The sequence below is a fragment of the Anser brachyrhynchus genome (assembly GCF_964034855.1).
Source record: "Anser brachyrhynchus genome assembly, chromosome: 11".
Lineage (NCBI taxonomy): Eukaryota > Metazoa > Chordata > Aves > Anseriformes > Anatidae > Anser > Anser brachyrhynchus.
In genome coordinates, this window is record NC_137706.1 from 7930828 (window position 1) to 7953876 (window position 23049).

At 35.4% G+C, this 23049-nt stretch overlaps 1 protein-coding gene across 18 annotated transcripts in view; it reads right to left on the reverse strand.

Moving 5' to 3' along the window:
• Positions 1 to 23049, reverse strand: part of HERC1 (HECT and RLD domain containing E3 ubiquitin protein ligase family member 1) — a 124110-nt gene that overhangs the window by 44645 nt on the left and 56416 nt on the right. For 16 of the 18 annotated variants that reach the window (XM_080608188.1, XM_080608189.1, XM_080608192.1 and 13 more), the window contains exons 15-29: positions 22658 to 22810; positions 22367 to 22499; positions 21695 to 21886; positions 19954 to 20175; positions 18848 to 19021; positions 17064 to 17178; positions 16852 to 16975; positions 14812 to 14983; positions 12796 to 13102; positions 11289 to 11409; positions 10930 to 10981; positions 2589 to 2860; positions 1712 to 1927; positions 1508 to 1628; positions 311 to 548 (exon numbers count right to left, since the gene is read on the reverse strand). In XM_080608188.1, the coding sequence (XP_080464314.1) occupies positions 311 to 548; positions 1508 to 1628; positions 1712 to 1927; positions 2589 to 2860; positions 10930 to 10981; positions 11289 to 11409; positions 12796 to 13102; positions 14812 to 14983; positions 16852 to 16975; positions 17064 to 17178; positions 18848 to 19021; positions 19954 to 20175; positions 21695 to 21886; positions 22367 to 22499; positions 22658 to 22810 (2612 nt within the window). The remainder of the gene's footprint in view (positions 1 to 310; positions 549 to 1507; positions 1629 to 1711; positions 1928 to 2588; positions 2861 to 10929; positions 10982 to 11288; positions 11410 to 12795; positions 13103 to 14811; positions 14984 to 16851; positions 16976 to 17063; positions 17179 to 18847; positions 19022 to 19953; positions 20176 to 21694; positions 21887 to 22366; positions 22500 to 22657; positions 22811 to 23049) is intronic. The other 2 variants (XM_080608191.1, XM_080608179.1) reach the window with 2 other exon arrangements.

Genomic DNA, 23049 nt, shown 5'->3' on the forward strand with positions numbered 1-23049 from the left:
GGACCTATACAAAGTCATACTTAAAAAAGGGGGAATACCACAATGCAATGCTTAGAGACCATAAAGCTCTCAAAGTTCTAATTATTCTGGCCCAAACTTGTCACCTACAATTTAAAAATACTTATCAGTCTAATCTTCATCTTCCTTATGAATAATGCAACTACACTTTTTTTTTTCCCTTCACTTCTATGTTTCTGAACACCACTTTCTATCCTAAAGAAAACACACACAAAAGAAGAGTTGCTTTTAAAGGATGTTGGTAAGACAGAAGATTACATTTTTTGAAAGCAAGGGAGCATTCAATACTCACCCTGTGGTGATTGCAAGGATCTGAAGTAGTCTTGTACTGGCTACTTTCAAGGCTGTGCTGAGTTGAGAAATACCAGTTTTGGGCAGCAACTGGAGTGGTTGTCCTAGCATGGTGTCTGTGCCACACAACTGTGATAGCACATTTAGCAAACCAGTGGAAATGGCCAAGGAGACATCAACGGGCTGATAGTGTACACTCAGAGCAAAGACTGTTACCAGCAGAAGACGCTGTTGTGCTTCTAAGATTAAACAAAAAAATTGTTTTTAATTGATAAACTCTTTAGAGTAAGAATACTAAGACAGGACAGAGCTGCCATTATCACACACTTTGAGGTAGTCTTTCTTATGTACCACCATATCCCCTCCTTTAACTCAATGCACTCTCTGCCATGGTTGTCCAAAGAAAAATATTGTACAGATCTAGTTTGTGATATAAACGTTCTAATGCTAAATCTCAAAAGAGACCAGATTCTTCTCTCCAAGGTAAGGATAACTTTGGTGAAATATGCAATTTGCTGCTTGCACTTCAGGTAGATTCTCAAGAAATTTCTTTTGATTCCATTTAATTGTAAGTGAAACCAATGAAATAATTCAGGTAAGCATGACCATCAGGCTCTATCATCAAACTATTCTGTACTGAAGCTCTCAGACAAAACAAATGCACAAAGAGTTGCAGAATTCCAGCTTTCTCTCAAGAACAGAAATGCACAGCAATATCGTGGTAAAGGAGGACAGAAGGGGCTTTCAAAACATGCAACGTGCTCTGTTCATTTGTTTTTGGCTTAAAGAAAGTGCACCCGAATGAAGGATAAAGGTTTGGAGAGTTTAATCTCTTCTCAAAACTGCTTATGCCTGGAAAACCTAAAAAAAACAAAACAACAACAAAACAAACAAACAAAAAAACACAAAAAAAACACTGTAAAGTGCCAAAGAAACAGGCGACTGGAAAAATGTAGTATGTGGCTTACAGGAATAGAAAGGTTTATAACAATTTAAACTCTTAAAAAAGGCTGACACTTGAATAAAGGTAAGACAATAAAAGAGGTTGAAACGCCCCTCCCTCTTCAGAAAAGAAGCTATCGGCCAGATACTTCATCCATGAGTTCTGGCTACTCATATCAAAGTCTTCTTTGTTAAACTTATAAGCTGTTGTACTGTATATTAGAGGACATATTTTACAAATCTGGTTTTCACTTACCTATGTGATGCTTATTAGCTTGCAGTGCTCTTTCTAATGTAGCAGACAATTGCTGGTAAATTTTGTGTACAGCCACCTGGATTTCAATCTGAATACTTCTCTTAGCTGCTCTGATACCATCCTGAGTCAAACAAATAAATACTGTAAGCACTCATAACATTTTTATCACCCATTGAAACAGCAAAAATCTATCAAAATACATACCTGGTAGTGATGCAGTCTTACACTCTCTCCTTTGGCACCTGCATGTCCTACAGTACCCAAACCGAAGCAACCAGCAAGAAACTGTAGTCTAACAGAAGTAAGCAATGAAGACGACTGAAATCCTGGCCCTTGATGACTTCCCATTAATGGCACACTCCCTTTTTCCTCCATCCCTGATAGAAGCACTAAGATCTGATGAAGTGCTTCTAGACGAAGCTGAAAGTGAAGGCAGTCAAAAGGCAGTATTAAATAGGAAGCATCCTTAGAAATCTGATAATCTTCAACTATGAGCAAGAGTGAACGAGGTAGCTGTTTTCTCTGACAGTATCCATGAGTTTGATAAATCTTAAGACTAAAAGCACATTTTTACATTTTCAAAGAAAATTCTTCTTGTCAGCTTGCCATTCGGTTTCTGACTAACAGCGAAGTTGGCTTAATCTAGTCAGCACAAATAAGCTACATGGAAAAGCTTCATATAAATCAAGTAGTTAACATGCAATTAAAGTTGGTGTAATTCCAAAGCCTACACTGGAAGTTCTAACCATATCGATGCTGCATGCAGCACGTATAGGATAATCTCTCTACTCCTCTGAAATTCAAGTCTGAGATTTAAAGAACAGTACATAAAGAAAATGTTATGTTAAAAGACAGACAACTACATTTTTCTGTTTACTCTTAAAGCGCTTTTTTTTTGTTTTTAAGAGGATTCTTTAATTTTTTACAGCTTTTTGTTAAGTTTTCAGTTCCAGTTAAAATATTTCAAAAGATAAAGGGAGGAAAAAACTCCTTAATAGACAGAATTTGGTCAAAGTTAAAAGAAATCCATAAAATCTGTAATGTATGGAAAAATAAGAAACGATATTAAATTGAAACTTACCTCAGCCCTCAGCTGCTGCTGCTCCATTGCAATTATTGATGCCTGTGGACTGGTGGACATACTTTCCTCTGGTTCCTTAAATCCTGGAGAGTTTCCCACATCTCCACTTACAAAGCTGACAACATTTTCAATCAACGTATGAACTCCAAGAGATCTTGAGAGATCAAAATCGGACTCAACAAATGAGTAGGATGAAGTGTACAACCAATCTCTGCTGTGTTTTAGTCGAGCCCATGAGTCACTTAAAGGTTCCACTTGACTGTGTATCGCTCCTAAACATATACACAATGAAGTCTCATAAATTTCAAATCAGTAAGTAACAAGGAACAATTTTGACAGTAGGTAAAGACTGAACTGCTGCTATTCATACAGGTGAAAAATGGATATTCATGATTAATTATACCATGCATTAAGCAACTTAGAGCAAAACACTTGTTTTAAATTTACAGCAATTGCCCTAAAGGAAAAGCTGTATTTCTTTTAATTAAGTTAAGCAGTATTGCAACACACTGCCAAGTGAGAAAACAAAAAGACAGAAGCCACTCGAACTGCTCAGCTTAAAGCTAGAACAAGGAATAAAAATGCTTTGCGGCTAAATGAGAAAACAGTAAAGAAAAGATCTGCTACAAAAGAAGTTGTGCACTTTGTAAATGTATTTTAAAATCTAATCCTAAAATGAGTGTTTTTGTTTTTGTTTTGTTTTGTTTTAATCAAGTCATTATATATTTTATAGATCTGAAAAAGCATAATGTTTCTTTTGGATTAAATATTTGCAGAATTCATGAGTGCAGAAGGGCAAGTAAATCAACAAAAACTTTCATTTTAGACTAACAGAACATTTACTTTCTTATGATTCATGATAAATAGATTCATGTATATTAAATTGCTCTCTGTGGCATGTATTAAACTGTATCTTAGTCATTTGCCAATTTCATATATCTATTTTCAAGTATTTCCTGTTACACCAGCATGTCATTACACTACCTGAAACTTTACTTTCACTAATTAATGTACTTCTTCAAATGACCATCAGTCATCAGTCTGTGGCACTGGAACTTATTTAGTATCGTATACTTCATCTCACCTCCAGAAGCATTTAGCTAGAACTGCATCTCTGGCACAAATGAGCGTAATGCCATTGAAGTCACACCTTCACCAACAATTAACTGATGTGTACCAGTTAAATATATATATGTATCATCACAAAAGTTGGTATTTTATTATTTCTGTAAATGAGGTTAGCTGAGTTGGATCTAGTTGGTCTGACCTACAAGAGGTCAGGCCCTGGCTCAAAAGAACTTTCCATTTGTACAGATAAGGAGTGTCTGGAGACCTATAGAGAAACCTTAAGAATGTTTAAATTCACTTTAAAAGTCTATTTTGAATTATCTTAAATAATCTACATAGAATTTTGCACTATTAGTGTCTCTTGTGCCCAAGGAACTACAGATATTGTCTGGAGAATCACAATCCATTCACAGGACTCACACAAACTTAGGACAACATTCCTACCAACCATTCCCCACCATTTTTTTCCTGAGGCAAGCCAAAAGGCCACTCTTCTGTATCACAATCTGCATTTTCCCACAATTTACACATCCAAAATACTGTGAAATTTTGCTTTTCCTTTGTAAATTAGTTAGCTGACCTCCATGAAGCTAACAAAAAAATTAGCTGGCAGGGCTATGAATTACGAAAACCTTTTCGTATCCCATTACCTTTTCTGTGAATAGTGTTTATGTGCATTTGTATGGCATTCCTTACACTTGCTACTAAGCAGATTGCAATGGCTTCAGAAAGAACCATCACAGTACTTAGGTCAAATATGACCAAATAATATATTTGACAAAAATACAGGGACAAAAAATTATTTTGAATAATGTAGAGATATTAAAACATTAATTTTAAACACTATTTTTTCAAAGTTGAACGTAACTTCTGAATTTCTGCTGGTTTATTCAACACAGTAATATTACCTGGCTTAAAAAGGACAATCTACTTTGTCTTGTTTAATATGAGAGAATTTACAGAAACTCTGTTACTCGGTTTTACAACTTATACCTGGTATCTATATTTAAAACGTAAGTAAAGATAAATATGGCCTTACCCTAATTTTAATTCTTATAGTACTTGTTTTAAAACTCTCTATTAAAAGCTAAGTTATATGCTGAAGTGGCAGCTGAGAAACATGAAATAAAAAGGACATCATAAATGGGTACTAAATAACTCGGTTTCACCTGAGAACGAGTTTCCTAGCATATGCATGGTGAAGAGGGCCCAGGGGAGAGAAAAATTGAAACCTCAGCTTTCCTACAGTAAGCATAATCCAAATCAGTACCAAGTATCCAAAATGCTGCCTATATACCAACAACTATTTCAAAAGTCTTCAGTCTAAGCTCTTCAGTCTTTCTTCCACAGCAGGAAAGGTTAAAGTCTTCCAAAGTGATGTTAGCTTCCTTCTCCTCAACCTGTCCTATGCTGTATCATGCCACTAGTAAGCACAGCACAGAATCCAAGGATTTGTAATGAAGCACAAAACAATTCTGATGCCTTAAACCATAAACTTCAGGAGATACCCTTTCAAGTATTAACAGAACATCAGAAGACAATTTAGTTTTGATAGTCAACAAAAGAACTAATAAGATCACCCATCTATGTATTAATAGAAAACTAAACTATTTCACATTTGAAAAAGGATTAGATCTTAGCAAATCACTTTTAGTACTAATTGCAAAAATATTTAGATGTAAAAACAATTTTAAATCGTTTCAAATTAGGAGAAAAGTCCAAGAATTAAGAGTTACAGACTAAATGTAAAACAAGTGAAGTGATAACTGAAAATTTAAAGATTAAAAACAAAGAATGTCAGAAGACAAAGTATATGCTTACACTTCAGAATTAAAACATTTAAGAATTAGGGCAAATCTAAAACAAACTTTTTTTTTCCTGAAGATGTTAAGTATCAACAGAAGAATCAAAGTATGCTTGTGTATTAGCTTAGCTCGATTCTGTGCAATATCCATTACACAGAATTGATTGCAGCTTAGGACTTCTATAAGCCTTTACGATCACATGAACAGAGTTACATATAAGAATAATCTTTAAGCTTACAGTAAAAACAAAACAAACCAAAAAAGTCTACTTGTCCTTATAAGCCAGCTTGTAAAAATGAGTTTTCTAAATGAATGTGGCACAGCTGCAATACACACTTCATAAAACATAAAACATGTAGGGAAGCTATAGAGAAAAAAAAATAAACATGCCATCAGGTACTTGCTTGAAGCTCTTCTTTTTTCTGGGGCTCAACTGGCCAAAAAGGAGTAAATACACTACACCACACAAGAATCAGAAGACAAAAGCAGACATTTGAAACAGAAGACAATATATTCATATCTCTTCCTCGTTTTATACTGACTTAGACTTAAATGATCATTCCCATCTCAATCAATACCTCTATACATCAAGCAGCAAAGTTAGAAAAAAAAAAAAAGATTTATTCCCGTTTTTAACTAGTATACCCTAAGTAACAGACTCTAAATTTTCTGCCATCTCTGCAGGGAAAAAAAAGCATTCCTTTTAACACAGGTACACACATACACCAATACATTTACGTGCCTTACTCAAAATGATCTTCAGTTTCAACTTCAAAACACAGAACTCAAATCAATACAGGTACGCCATTTTATTTCAATTTAATTTAGATATAATCTAAGTTGCTGCTTTTTTAAGAGTCGCTCTGTTGTGTTAGTAAAGTACAACAGTACACACAGGCACACTGGAATTCACTGAATTAACATTTAAATGAAGACTGGACGACTAGCAAATATCTGTCTGTAAATAAGTTTGTGATTGCGCTGCTGAAAGTGCATTCTTTACTACTAGATATTTAATGCAGTGTACAGTATCCTCTAGGTGGAACATTTTGAGGCATGCTCTCTGGGTCTGCAAAACTGAAAAAGATAAATCTGGGCAAGGAAAAAAAAACAAAAGGGCTTACATATCAGGGAAAAATATTAATGTGCTCATCACCCCATATGGCAAAAGTTTTGAAAAAGAGATTTTTATTCTGCAGGAATAGAAAGAAAAGTTTACTGATTTGGAACTAACTGAATAGCAGCAAAGAATAAGGTACTCAAAGGATCATCAGGCTGAAGTAGAAATAACAATCTCACTTCTGAACAGATACAATAAATGGAGAAAGCAATTAAAGATTGGACTGAGTGGCTAATATGTTAATAGAGTAAAAAGACCTAAAGACCATGCTTTCCTTTCACACAGCTGCAAGACCACAGGAAAAACAAAGTATTTTTTCTAATGTTGGTTTTCTATATCGTAGTTTATGAATATGAACAGCTTTTATACCATAAAAAAAATCAGACCAATAGTGAGATTAGGTTACTAAGGAAAAGTGATCTGAATTTTGAATAACAAGTTGCTGAATTCAATAAACAAATTATAAAGTAAGTCAACCCACTCCAGAGGAAATTACTTTCCCACCTGTACAAAAAAAAAAAAGAAAAAACAACCAAAAACATTCACCAGTATCCTACACACAGTGCATTTTTTTGCACACTTTGCAAGGATGTACTCTGCAGAGACTGCTGATTGCATTGCAGGAAAGTAGGAAAGGGAAGACGGAGAAATACCCATTCACACACTCAGCTTTTCTGAGAGCTGAAAAATTTGATCCATCTAGTCCATCAATACCTTAGTAACTGACTAAAATTGCCACATACTGTAACAAAATAAGAATATCAAAGCTGATTGATAGCAACAATTCATTCTCTAATGGTTACACATGGGATTGACTTCCTCCTAGAGGAAAACAAACGTAATGACTATCTCAAGTCTCCCTTTTAAGATATGATTGGCCTGAATATACTTGGGACATGACTACTCCCAACTGGAACTGGCAAAGTAATCATCGATTCCTATCCCTTTGAACAATTTTCTAGCATTTCAACTGAAAGTTGTTTAATATTCCAAGTACGTGTCATGATTTCTTCTTGTCTACTTTGGCAGGTATCAAGAGGGAATTTTCCTGAAGATAGTATATTGTTTGATGTCAAACAGGTGTCAATAGCACCAACAGGGCAAGGCAGTGCTTTCACAATTAACCTTTAAAAGCAGCATGGGTATCTACAGCTCCTTGCACACTTGGCTAGGTTCACAGTGATCAGTAGCTAGTACTCAGATGAAAAGGACCCTACAGCAGGCTGATGAACCCCGGAGAACAAAAGCAGTTGGATCTTGGAAATTCTATGGTCTTCTTCCTACTTACACCATTATGTAGCAAGCAGTGTGGTTAAATTCTAGTAAACTTGTTAAGAAGTACCCATACACTGAAGAAATTCATTTTAGGAAAAATCACCTTTAAAGTCTCCAGAATAGCACAGCTTACAGGAAAATGTATTCACCATTTAATGGTGATAGAAGGAAATTTCTCCAGAAAAAACTTCCTATCCAATTAGCTCTGCTTGTCAACCTCCTTCGCACAGTTTGTGGATACATACTTAGAAGGAATAAATATATTTCAAAGGACTGCTACAATCAGATTTATTCTCAAAACCAGATGTAAAAGGAAACATAATTGACTTTGTTTCCCTTTGAATTACTTCATAAATTTAATTTGAAAAAAATAAGAAGTGTTTCCCGTGGTTCTTTAAGATGCCAATTCTTTCCCACCTAACTGTGCCAACTCAACATTCATTCCAACAACAGTTCGAAAACTTCAGCCTTAAGTTCCTTAAAGCAACAATGGTTACTTCTGTTTTGTAGAAAGAGAGATGAGAAAACACGGGAGGCTTTGCTTTATGTTAATTGTAATTTGAGAAGCATTTCCCATATGTACTTCTGCTGCAATTCATGATTATCTTCTGCATCCAAATTAGACACCTCCTCTACCATCCATATGGCAAGCATGTTTCCCTTCTCCCATTTTCCTCATTAGGATTTATTAGCATAAACACCTTCCACATCCTCCATTCAAAAGCAGATCATATGCAGAATGAGCACAAGACACAAAAATGCAAATGGAAAGAACATCTAAAAAATTTTTTTAAAAAGCACTTGTTTCTCACAAAAATGTTTAAAATGTATAAATGTCTAAAAGCTGGAGAGCATCTTGATGAACAAAGTGACAGCCTTCTGTGGGTCACTCCTACAGTGGTTTACCTACAATAAATGGAAAACTAGGCTTCTTTTAATATTTCAATGCTTAAAAAATACAGCGAATTCAAATAGCTCAGTCTTATGGAACTCTTTTGCCAGCAAACTGGGATGGAGCACAGCATAAAGACAACATGCTGTGAGAATTTACATTTCCCCCATTCCTCAAGCTGAGGCGACAGCAAATATAATGTCCCCTTTGTCAGTGTATATAGAAGCATATCACAAGAATAAAGATGAAACTGGAGGGGTTTTACCAATCAGAACATCCTTGATATGCACTGCAGAACCTCTAGAACTTCAGAGTGCTGGCTATATTATAAGGAGTAACGAGTGGACAATACAAAATGTCTTCAAGTTACGCCTTGAACAAGCACCAGGACATGCTCGAACTGTAGAAGACCAACTAGGATTCCCAAAACCAAACATCTGATAAGAAATGAAGGGCCTTAAATAGCACAACACTGAATAGTTTTTCTGCTTGATCAAACAGATCTTTGAAGATCTTTTTCTGACCTTAATGTAAGTATCAGGAAAGTTTTCCAGTAAATGGAACCTGTGTTCACTAGATGAGTCTGGTACTGGGTATCAACCAAAATGGGCACATATACATTCCAGGGTGAGTGAAAAGTTTTCACTGTTGTATGTTGACAAACCTCCAGTTGTTAAAGCCAGACTAAAAACCTTTAAGTATGATGGGACAACAAAGTAAGTCCTCCAGAAGAAGACAACAGGTAGCAGTACATATTCAGTTTCGAAGCATGCTATTTGAGCTTCTTTAAATTCTGGATAGACCAACTGCACTTACCCCCATTTCTCTCCTCTGCATTGCAAACTTGGTACAGAACCTTCCTGTGTTATAAGAAGCTTCCATACACTGGTTTGCTGATAAAGTCTATTCTTGCATTGCTCCTTAGCTCCTGGAACCTGTGACCCAACAACCTCATCAGTCTAACCAACAGTTCAGGAACCATAACCTGTACGATACACCACGTCTCAGACCTAACTCAAGATTATTTCCCGGATTACTTTTAGGATATAGAGTAAAGAGAGTACAGAGTCTGTATCAGTTCTCTAACAGCAAAGCTAAAAATGGTGGCTTCAAAGAGTACGTTGGAGAGCAGGGTGCTGCTGACAGAGACTCTACCAGATCTCCTAACACTGAGAATGCTAACATACATCGTGCTGTCACACTATGAACAGCTCTAGGAAATTTCTTTGTTTGTTGAATGGGTTCAATTGAGTATATGTGTACAAGGAATTCCTTTCCACATTACTAAATTAAAGCATAATGAGTGTTGCCACTGATAGTGTGACTTAGAATTCTAAAAGACTTTTAGAAGAAAGCTACCTCTCAGTACTCTGCTTGATGATGAAGGCCATTAAACCAGAACTCTTAAATTACCTAACAGCATTCAGGCTTACATAATTAAAGCACACCCTAACTCGACCTAATTCCTGTTAACCTTTTACAAAGAATGTAACAAATACCATGGAACAAACATAATCTGTCATTCTAGCAATGACTCTGCATCATCCAGAGTGAAGCAGGACTTTTTGGTTCCTGTGTAAACACGCATCCTTTGTTCTGTCTATTGCCACCTGAGAAGCAGCTAATGTAGATTCCCCAAAATGAAGGTTAAAAATCTGATTTAAATGGGAGTAATGGGAGAAGTGGTTGCTTGGTTCTGTAGGTGTGCTGGTGTTGAGATGATGTACAAATTATGCAGTACTTTCTAGATAAGAGTTCTCAATGTTAAAGCACATTTTAAGGTAAATTATCAACGTTAGCATAAGAATAGATCATTCAACTTGATAATGAACTTCTCTGCCATTTTTTTCTTCTTAAAGTTAAGAGAGTGAAAACAGTGAGAATTCTAAATTCATTTGAAATCACGGAAATCCTCACTTGCTTCAGAAGAGAGCTGCAATTCTAGAAACTAGAAGAAATGGTTATAACCTAGGAAACATTACAACCAAGCTACAAAACAGTTAATGTTAGCACAACAAATAAAAGGTAATAATTACATACAACATCATTTTTAAATACTCAGTTTTAATGTCCTGTCATTAATTTAGCGCATTTAACTGCAAACATATTTTAACTTAAGAAATATTAATGTATTTACTCTGATCAATATTCTTTAGGTAAATTGATATTGATAAAACTTACCCCTCTTTCTGTGTGATGACACCAAATCCAAATCAACATTTCGTCTTCCACTCTAGAGTAAAAGAGTAATAAAAACCTCATTTCCTTAAGTGGACATATGTGGTGCATAATATTAGAGTGTTTAAAATACAAATCCCCCTCAAAAATAAGAAAATGAACAGAGCTGTAGTAATTTAAATTGCTGTTTTACCACCTTTACTTTCTCTTAATAGCAGTTACTAGTTAATAGTTATTGGCAGAGACCCCTGTACTGAAACATAACACTAATAATACTGAACAAATGACAAATGTTTAAGATATATTTCCCTCCTAGAAAATGTACCAATAAACTCCAAGGCATATAATGCTATTTCACTCACCAGTGAATAACCTTCTTCATCTGATTCTGGCTGAGACAAATCAGATTCACTTCTTGACTTAATCAGTCTATAGTTTGAGTTTGCATGGATTGAGCGACTCTCTGCAGTAAGACTTTCACTCCTGCCTCAGATGTACCAATGAAAAAAAACACAAAGAAAATACTTGTATTAGCCAAAAGTAAGAGTTGATAGGCAAATTCAGCAGATACCACAGTTTTATTTGAGAGAACACTATCATGGAGCAATACAAGACTACATCAACGAGGAAAAAAAGGGTCTGATGGTTTCGGTTATTATGCTTATAAAGGGTATTAATAAATTTTGTTACTTCTTGCCACCCTTATCGGTCAACTGAATGAATGGCAACTTCAAATGACTGATCATTACATACAGTATACATAAACATTTCTGAACTAAGAGGACAAGAAAACAGAGAGAAAGTGGGTGAAAAAGCACCAAACTTATATTTAAAAAAAAAAACAAAAACACTGACAAAATGCATCCTAAAGTTGATATGCCAGATGAAAGCCACTTTGACAATGAGAGAGACAGACATTTATGCTTCAGGGACCAGACTTCCCAAAGGAGGCAAAAAGAATAAAAGGGTACTGAATAGATACAATCTTGCTCTGAACTCCCCATCACTACCTTCATATTAAATAAATAGGAACTGTCACAGCAACAAAGTTTCCCTACACTAAAAGTTTAAGTAGACTGAGAAGTTCACTAGAAGCACTAGCTACCAAGGACTGTATCCAAATTTAATAATTTCCATGTTATATTCTAACACACACACACACCGATTTGTGAAATAAGAAGTTTACATGGACCGAGTTTAGAACAAAGTTCTGTTACCAAGAAGATCTTGGTTTATGGTGTATTTATACTCTCTGAACTAAACACTTCTCAAATTTAATGAGCTGTCAGGCTTTATTTTGTTACTCTTCCACACCTAACAACACTGTCTTGCACATGCCAAGATATCAGGAATACTTCTAAAATTAATCACAAATGACAATTTTTTCATAATAAACTTTGACTCTTTTCTTTTTAAGCATATACAGTGTTTTTGGACATTACAATACAAGACATTGCTTATGGTTCAGGAAAATACAAACCTGGTAATAAAATACCTAAACGCACGAATAATTTTTAGGAAAAATAATGAATTTTCCCAATTACATAAAATTATCTGTACACCAGATGATCTGGACTTAATTACTATTCATCAGTAAGCTCAACTTTGAAAAATAATATGGGCCACAAAAAATAAAACTCTTAATCGAGTAAATGTGGACAAAGAAAACTGAGAAAAAGCCACTGATCTCAAAACCACCACCACCACCACCAGCAAAAACCTGAAACCAAACCATAAGCACTGCTCCATTTTTTTCTAAGAATCCTCAGAGGATTTTTTCTAAGAATCCTCAAAGGAAAACTGAGGTTATTTTAATCAACTGAAAAGGAAACAGAAGAGTTAAATATTTATGTATTCAGTGAACCGCACCTCGTCATGAGTCCGATACTCTCAGGAGCAGTAGAGGGAGGCTGCTGTAACTGTCCATCCTCCCTCCGTTTCTGGAGTTCCTCAATAACAGGGCTCACTCCTAGGATCAACAAGGCACATCTGTGGATCACAGAGTTGCATGCAGCAGTATACACATCTTGACCTTCAGTCAGATCAGTGCTGATTCTTCGTTCCTGTTGAGACTGAGGAGGTTGATCATCAAGTCTAGTCCCTGTCCCAGCGTTCATCCTATCTCGATCCCGACTGCGAGCTACTTCACGGGCTGATAGGAAACATTGAAATATTTCTGTAACATGCAACACAAAAAGAAGGTCTTAACTTCTAGACAAAGCTACACAGAACAAAATGTTCATCTCTAGCTCAAGCTAAAAATGTCCCATTATGAAAAGCAACAGCTATTTTTCCAACATTAAAAGAATGCAATAATACAAAGCTATAAGAGAAGTCACACAAACAGCTTAAATAAAGCATTTACCCAATGTTAAGCTTAAAATGAAGGGGACAATACAATTTGACAGAACAATAAACACGCTTTTCATGTCTTACTGCAATCCAACTGCTATGTGGATATTATCAAAGAGAAAGAGATTATTTCATGCTAGCCTTTTAGCAGACATATAAAGCAATGCATCTGTAAACCAGAGAACTGCACATCTGTAATTCAATACTGAAACAGTTGAATGCTGTTATTAGCTTTGGTTAGTACAATGAAGATGCTACCAAAATTGTCAGCCTTCACTTAATTCTTCTTTAATTCTGTTGTCGTCTTACACAGATTCTTCAACAGAAGTGAGAGATTGCATCATCTCTGTCCAAAGAACTAAAGTTCTCTTGATTTAATCATTTTAATTTTAAACATTCAGCTTCCCTTTGGAAAGCTAAGGATAAATCCAAACACTTTCTCAATTGGTGTTAACAGTTAGAAAAAGCAAGACATCAAGGACAGGAATAGAACTCTGCATATCAGGATCAGCTTCCCTCAAGAAAAAAGCAGCAAAAACATATTGGATCTGCTGAGCAGGTAACGTGTACACTTTTTAAAATCATAAACGATACGATGCCATGCCCTTCAACCACATTGTGCACTTTCAGGAAAGTCTACTGCATTGTGGATATGACGACACATGATAAAGAAACTAAAGGTGTTACATATTTTGGTGCAAAAAGATCCCCAATGGGAATATGGGAGTCCTAACAAGGAATATAAGCACTGCCAACAAAATAGGCAGTGACAAAAAAGGCCAGCAAGAGATCTACATTCTAACAGTATCTAGAGGAACAGTGTTTGGAAGAGAAAAAAAAATTATGGAAAATATTCCAAGACAGCCATTTTTATAGGTTAAATATACATTCCATTTTAATCTTCCAATACTAACACAACTTCTGTCTTTGAGAATACTAAGGCAACAACAGAAAAACAGCTGAGTGTGACTGGCTGCTGCCTCACTAAAACTGGAAGAATTAACTAACCCACGGACTCCAATTACAAGTCCAAGTCAGCATAACAACAACAGTTTGTGAAGTTCACCTTTTTTGGTCTTTTTTCTGAAGAATTGAGCTTTTTTTTTTAAATTTTTTTTAGAAAACCCATGGGAAAGTATTGCAAATGTTACAGCTATTAAACTTTGACTAAAACCTCAATGTTTTTAATAAATTCAAGATACTAAAGGATACAAATGAATTCCATCCAGTCAGTCGTCCACTGTAACGAACAGCAATTTTTTTCCAAACTTCAGAACATTACTCTTCAAAGTTTATGACGTGCAAGATTAACACATACAAATGCAGCAATAAATCCTATATATAAATACTGACCTAAAGACTACTCTGACACAATAAAAGCACTACATCATTTTATAAAAACTTCTAACAATGTTTAGGAAGAAAAACATTTCACTATCTTTTCAATCCTTTTTTCCCCATTCTACTTTGAGATGAAAATATATTGTCCTTCCAAAGCACATTACACTCTTGATATACACAACTAGTACTTACTACCAGCTGTCATAACTTCATGTTCTCTTTCCTCTTCTTCGTCTTCCTGTTCTGGGTGTCCTTCTTCTCTGTCACGTTCTGCCTGCTCCTCCATTTCTGCTTCTTCATCAATTGTACGAGTAAAAGAATGCTCCTGAGTATCAATGTCAGCAGACTCTTGGTTATCTAACATCTTGATAAAAAAATAAAAATCTACAGTGAATTAATTCTCACCAAAATAAAAGCTGAACATCAAAGTACATAGGAAAAAAACTACTGCCAAAAAGATATTTGTGCTACTATGTGAACAGCTGTTTATATTCAAAACTGTAAATACTTAAGTTGGGAAATCTAAATTTCCTCTAATGACATGTATTCAGACTCTTTGGAAAAAAATCTCTCCTTTTAAGGCTTACTTGGACTTGACTGTCAAACTTTGACACTTCAACATTTAAAAGCGTTAGCAACCATATGCTGTTACCTCATAAAATACTCTCCCTTTAAAAAGGACAAGTATGATAAAACTTACTTTGATGGCCAACACTGTTATAAATAACATTTTTTATTTAAATTAATACCCAGTATGTTCCCATTTTTATTCTTATGTCCTGAATTCACAGAATCCTCCCTTTTACTTCAATAAAATTAAAAAGATGCAACACCCCAAGATAGAATGCAATAGAAAGGCAGTAGTCTTAGAACTGGAATTTAAAAAAAATCTTTTTGTTTTAAGAGAGATAGCCAAGCTAGCAATTTAAAGCCAAACTACTGCTCCAGCCAACTATCCCACATATAAAAGAGACAAGCAGCCCAGACGCAACTGCTTTAAAATTACATTTTCCTACAAAAGCCCTAAGAGATAATTTGGCGATATAACTACTGACCAGCAGAGTACTTAGTACCTAACAGACAGTTTTCAATACAGAAAACAACTGCAGACAAACCAAAAATGGCAAAGGTTTAAATATAAAACATAATTACATTAGTGGTGTTAGAATATTTTAGAAGGTAATTCAGCCTACAAATCTTGGGCCACACATCCTACCAGCAAAACTCATCGACCCTCTCCTGGAATTTACCCTTTCCCAAAGAACAGAAGGTCTTGGTAGCAGCAGACCATTGTTACAATTTTATTAGGGCCTCTGATTTGCTAAAGTCATTCTGTAATTAAGAGTGTATCATACAAATGCAAAACAGAAGTTTTTTTCACAGAAGTATTAAATATGAGATCTTCCTGATGCAACTCACCTACTGCATACCTTTAGATTTACTCTGCTGCATTTGCACAACAAGCTTGAGGATTTCTAAGAGGAATGGAACTTACCACACATGCACAGTACTTTACTGTGAGCATACACAACAGCTACAGCATGAGCATGAAGCAGCATATTTACTACGTGTGTAAAATGACCACCCTGTGTATGCTTGGAGAGCTAGAAAACCACCAAACTTAATGTATGCATACTATCCTGTGTACCCTCACTACACCCAATACTTTTAGAAGTGCTGAATCTATTGCAAACATGTTAGACCCATACCATGAAAGGTCAGATGAAGATACAAATGCCCTCTCAGAACTTAAGGAAAGAAATGGACCTATGTTATTTTAAAAAGTTTCAGTAATGCTTTATAAAACAGCTAAAAAGCCTCATAATCTTGATGCCACATAAGAACCTCCTTGATCAAAAGCATCCCACTTGTAAATTGTAAATAGCAATTAAAAATCCTAACAGTCCTTAAACTAGGATTAGGTTTCTCCATCTTGTAATGCCTAATCGTCCCCAGCATAGAGTAATTCAATGAACACTTCCAGCATCAGTTCTGACCAGGCTTAGTGAAGTGATTCAGAAGTTGCCATCATACCAGGCATTGTATATTTAATTTGAAAAATCCTGAAAGTTTTTTTTAAACAAGGTAGAACAAAAAATCCTGCAACAAATGAAACTAATATTTGAACATCTTCACCTATCTACTGAATTCATCTGCTACTGAGGTATTAGGTAGTATTTTCTTAACACACAGGTATAGCCTGAATAACTGACAAGAGATTTCCAGTCTTACCCATCTGTCTCTTGACGATGATCTAGTCTGAATAAGTTCCATGTTCTTGCAGGCAAGCAAGCGACTCCGAACTTTATAAACACAACGGTACACTTCTGCCAAGGCTTTGCCAGGCTGGTACCTACTAAAAAGACCCAAAACTGAAAAAAATTGCACAAATTTTCTTTGAAAATTTGAAATTGAGCTTTTAAAGGCAGCTTTAAGTTACTTGCCTGCTCTCCCCACAGGCTTGACTAAGTAAACTTGTATGTTTCAGAAGAGCTGCAAGAACAAATCTGGACACAGTATCCAGGAGTGATTCATTACTTAAAGTTGCAGTATCCCAGTCTGAAAATAGAAAAGATTTATCAAAACCAGCTACCGTTTTCAACAAATAAGTTTTCAATGACAACATGTAAAAATATTCACCAGTTTAAAACTTCTGATTTACAAGTACATTTAATGTTTAAGAAGTAAGTTTAGCATCAACAATTCATAAATACAATGCTTCAGAGACAAACGTGTTTTGATCTGGTCAAGATGGTCATGTCTAGCAGTCAGCCAAGTGAGGGCACACAGACTGGCCAGCCAGGAACTCAGCTCAGAAGACCTGAACTTCTGTTTCACCAAGGTTACACAACTGGAGCTCTTTCCTTTATCCAGCCACTGAGTTGCAAGGAGCACCTTTAGAAACATGCAGTATTTGAGATGATCTGCTCTCTTAGAAACTGTTGAATTCAGATTCAAAAATTATTTTGCAGACTCACTTATGATGAAAATGCTGTATCACCGTAAGTAGATACTTTAACAGACCTTAAGCACAAGCTTCACTGCTGATATCAACAAGAGATATTTTCAGGTCTCCAATTTAAGGTTCCTTCAGTATTTTCAGAAACTAACATTCTGATTTCAAAGTAATTTTTCCCCACTTTAAAAAAGGACCATAGGAAAATAATATTGTTCCATTATAAAATAACAGAACTCCCAAGCAAAACTCCACAAGGCTCCATACTTTTTCCTGCAGGGGAAAATATCTTCATAACACTATTTTTCTTAAGTGTTATTTATGAATCCTTGAAAACTGCTTTAGAAATCATAAAAAACTATCTGGTGATTTAAGTATAAAGTTTAGTCTAACATACCTGTTCCTCAGTGAGTTCCATCATCTTGCATTTGATGCTACACTAGCTGTCACCATACAACTCTCAATCAACTTGCAATTTAAACTGAGCAGAACCACAACAACTTTTAGAACACCCAATTCCAAAACACAAATAATACATATTAGCCCATTCATCTCAGATTTTTTCAACTAGACAACTAGCTTTTTTTTTTTTAACTGGAATTCCTAATTCCATGGAATTTTAGAACAGAATTCTCTGTATTGCTCTCAACAGGAACACAATACCATTTTCTGTCTTCTTCATCTGGCCTATCTTGGCCAAAGCTACAGAAAATCATCTCTGGCTCCTGCAAAAGTTACAGCACAGCAGCAATGTTCAGTGGATCTCATTAAAAGGAGACCTGGAAAGCCTGAGCATGAACGCAGACTACGTGCAATAAGCATGAAGAACCATTAATACTGTAATGCCAGCCTCCTGGAGACTTAAAAAACACAAGAGGAGTTACCCCTTCATCCCATTCTTAGCATATTTTACAAGTTACTCCACTTTCCCCCCCATCTCCCTCCTCCCCATTAAATTTTCAGTTTAATTGCGAGTTTCACCTTGCTCTACTATGAAAACAAACATAAACACCTGAATAAGGAAACAAGACTCTTTTTTTCCTTGTTTGGAGGGGGAAAGAACATTGAACTACACGCTTGACAAATACTGGAATCGGTATCAAAAATAAGTAGCAGAAAAAACAAAAGAAGGACGAGTGAACATGACAATAAAATAAATTTATCATGTTGTAGAATTAAAAGTCATTGCCAAAGAAAATACAGGACTTTACTAGGCAAGTAGCTGAAGCACGTAATATACTTTTAACATATACATACTTCTCAACATCTTACCTTTACTAACAGCATAGTCTTGCATACTGATCCACAGGCTCCTTGCTGGCTCTTTTGTACAACCCAAGGCCAAATCAACATAGACAGTAATCTCAGGTCTCAGCTTATAATCAAATGGCTTCTGTTCCTCATTTCCAGATAAGGCCACTTCTAATAAGGAGCTCATACATTTATCTAACAGAAGGGAAATACTTAAGGAATTAATCTCTGCAAATTTTGAAGATTACATGCATCTACCTTTACAAGTGTATAAGCATATTTCACGCTCCACTCTATTCCAGAAAAAAGGAAAAAAAATTGAAAATCAATACACCTCATTGTCTGACTGCAAACTCTCATGAGACAAGGAATAAAAGTGACTCAGAGTTACCATTTGTGTAAAATGTATGGAGACTTGGAAGCATTAGCCAATCTGTTTCAAAATCATGAATCTGTATTGTTGATTCTACCTGACCTGTAGTCATATGCTTGCGATTATTGCATCTTCAGGCATGGATCCCTTTCAAACTACCATGTTTTGTAATTAAGTCTTGAAGTAATCTACTCAGAATCAGAGGAAGGAGGAGATGTGAATTAAGAGGAACTTGCCACAGAATCAGAAGCAAGTACATTACTCATATAGGAAAGGTTGGCTAGAATTAGTCGTGCTGAGTGCTGTCAACAATTCTGGTAAATCAGAAGGACTTAATTTTTTTTTTTTTAATAATCTAATTACAATTAATAAAAATTCCACTTTGTAAGCAGAATACAATTTAAGATGATATTTTTTGATGATAAATATGAACAATGGAGCCCCTGGTTTGTCTGATAATGCTGAACATCTAACAGTAAAACAAAATTTAAAAATTAACTCAGTGAAATTTCTGCTACTTCTTGCACTGAGAAATTGCATTTATTTTTTTAATTTCTTTATGCATTTCCAACACCCTTTGTACAATATATACTTACACAGCCATTTTGCATCTTCTGGTATTTCTATGTAAATAGACAAGAGAGCTGAAAGATGAACCCTATGTACACAAGCTTACTCAAACGTGATCTGAAAATTTCAAAACTGAACACAAATATTTACAATGACAGCTAGACTCATGTATTTAACAGCTTACCTAAATGAGGAATATCCATTTCAACTCCATCACTGAGAAGGGGAGTTTTCAGCCAGTAGGCTGTATCTTGCTCCTCAGGGGACACTGGAGGTCCTTGAAGCATGCCACCAAGACACCGCCCAATAAGTAGAGCTACAGTTCTCTCTAGATCAACAAGCCATACCCAAGACTGGGCAGGCTGTGGTAAGGGCACTCCAGCAGGATCTATTAGTTCAGGTCCACCTACAAGTATTAGCAATGAATCACCAAATTAGTCACTGTTACCCATATTTAAAAATAAATAAATAAATAAAATTAATAAATTTAATTGCAGATCTTGGTAACGTTTCCCAGTAAACAGCTGACTGGCCTATCTGCCAACAACTTGAAGAAAGAACAGTTAGGACGAATTGTTCAGTTAGCATTTCAGTTTCATCAGCAGCAAAAGCCATGATCATTGACGGTACAACTATTCAACCTCAACGTTTAAATGCCCTTTTAAACTTTGCCCAAACATCTATTTTGCCCAATACAAACTTATTTAGGTTCTGCTAAACTTGCACAGATAAATGATACAAGCAAGATTTTCTAGTCTTCGATTTCTTGATCAAAAAGGACTATAGCAGTGCTCTCTTACAAGATGGTTCCTGAGAATTTCTATTGTTTACCTTCTTACCTCACCATGAGAGTTTATTGACTAAACTAACATCTCATTTGGGATTTTGTCATCTTAGTATATATCCAATTACCTCCTTATCACTGATTTTTTTAATAAAGAATATTCTACAATTTCGCAACATCTTCTCAGAACCATATGAGAAAACAGTTCAATTATGACCAAATAAAACAATTTTTTTCTGTTCTTCATTTCAGTTAGTCTGTTTACCTGAAAAAGCACATGGTCTAAACTTTGGGCAGACCTGTGCAGTGCCAAGAGTTGGACTAGATGATCCTTATGGGTCCCTTCCAACTCGGGATATTCTATGATTCTATGAAGTATTCCTCTGTGAACTACCTGTGCATGTTTATTCTGAAATAACAGATATAAACTTTAAGCCATTACTATTCCAAAATCTTGTTGGGTTTTATTTACTTTTCATTAAGGGATCATTGAGAAGGAACTGTAGCACAAAACTTGCTGGTATTAATGAATTACATCTTTATTTTTTATTTTTGATTTAGATAGCTCATAGCAAGAATGCTCTTCATTGCACACTGGAAACAGTACTCAAAAGCAGAAAACTATGACAGAAATATTAATGAAAACCTCAACAAATAGCAAATAAATATAACATCACCTATCACAAATTTCTGTCACTTCATCTCCATTTTTCTATTTCATTAGAAGGATCTGGTAGTAGGTAATTAACATTTAATTGCAGTACATAACAGAAAGCAAAATTAAATTTGCACATGAAAGTAAATAGATCATGCAAGAATTTCTGTTCCATTTACAAGTAAAGAACAGTTATTTTCATGTATTACAAGCTTAGTATCTTCAGTTCAATATATGTGTTTCCCATACTGCTCTTGCATTCCCAGCCAAGCTAACATACATTCTGGGCTGACACAGTAAAGAGGTTTGCCCACAGCTCAAAATATTTCATAGCAAGGGATGTTAATACATTTAAGAATTTAAAACCAAGATGTAGCAAGACACTTAGCTTACAAATAAAGTCCTTTCTCAGGGGAAAGTAAAACTTCCTCTATAAAAAGTGGTATGCCATGCTTTCTTTTTCAGATTGGGTGTTATTACACTTACCATGAAGTGGCCACTGTAACTCTTGATCTTCTAGAAGTGCTGCAGCAGGTAAGAGTCTATTAAGACGATCTAAAGGTGGCAACAGATCCAGTAGGTAACTCAACAAAGGACGAGCTACTGACACTGGCAGTAACAATAACGAGTTGACAATCTGAGATAACATACTACCAGCTGCAGATACATAAATTACATCTACAGAGAGAGGAAAAAAATAATAGTTATATTTCGGAATATATTTATATTCTATGCACAGCTTAACAAGTCACAAAGAACTGCATAAAAATACTGCAGCTGTCTCAACATGTATCAAAAGCACATTTTGAGTTGCGTTTGTTCAATAAACATAAATACATTCCAAATTTCCCTTCTACGCCTTTCAGTAATCTCCAAAAAAACATACTTTTAAAAAGAATAATCTAGAACTAACAGTACTGAGACAATAACAGAGACAACATCCTCTTTATTTTGTAGTTTTTCTATATGCAAAATATCCTACCAAAAACATGAACTAGATGCTATGCTTGGGTAGATGATTCATCTCTTCCTTTGGAGAAGAGGCTTGTGATATGCATGTGTAGGGAAAATAAGGTGTTCTATTACTCAAATCTAAACAAACAAGAACTGCCCTAAGCTGACGATACCTCCATTACCGATTTTTCCATGCACATTTACCTCTCAGTTTTTCCCCAACACTACCATTCCAAGAGCTTTCCTTAAGCAGCGTTGCAGAACGCGAATAGATATCTGTAGCATGAGGCAATAAAAGCTGAAGGTGTTTGTGAAGCAGTGCCACACTACTGGAATTCTGGAAGGAAACAATCACCAAACATCATAATCATGTACATGATTTTTACGGGTTCATTACCTATATCAGTTCAATTTCCAAATACTGTTACAACATTCTGGTGTTCACACACATTGAAGCAAATTTTCCCCTTTTAAAACAAAAGTAAGGGCACATACCTCACTAACACTGTTGATGTGACAAAAAGCCAGCAACTGTTTCTGCAGTGAACATAAAAGCTCATGAAGATGAGCAGGTTGGCTGTTTTCTGATGATGATGTACCCAGTAAAAATTTGTCACTGTTTTTTTCCAGTTCTCCAAAGGCTTGATCCTATTTACACAAAAAGAAAAAAAATAAAAGAAAAAAAGTCTTCAAATGCTGTAATACTTTACTACCATCTTAAAAAAACAACTTTTTTACCTTTAGCATATGCACCTCTGATTACTGAAGAAATCAGATAAAGTTAACTGAATCATGAGATAAACAAAATTACAGTCATTTTAAATGTCACGGTAGTGATTGTGATAGCTATCAAGAGAGTATTTCTGTTCTAAACAGGGTTATTCTCA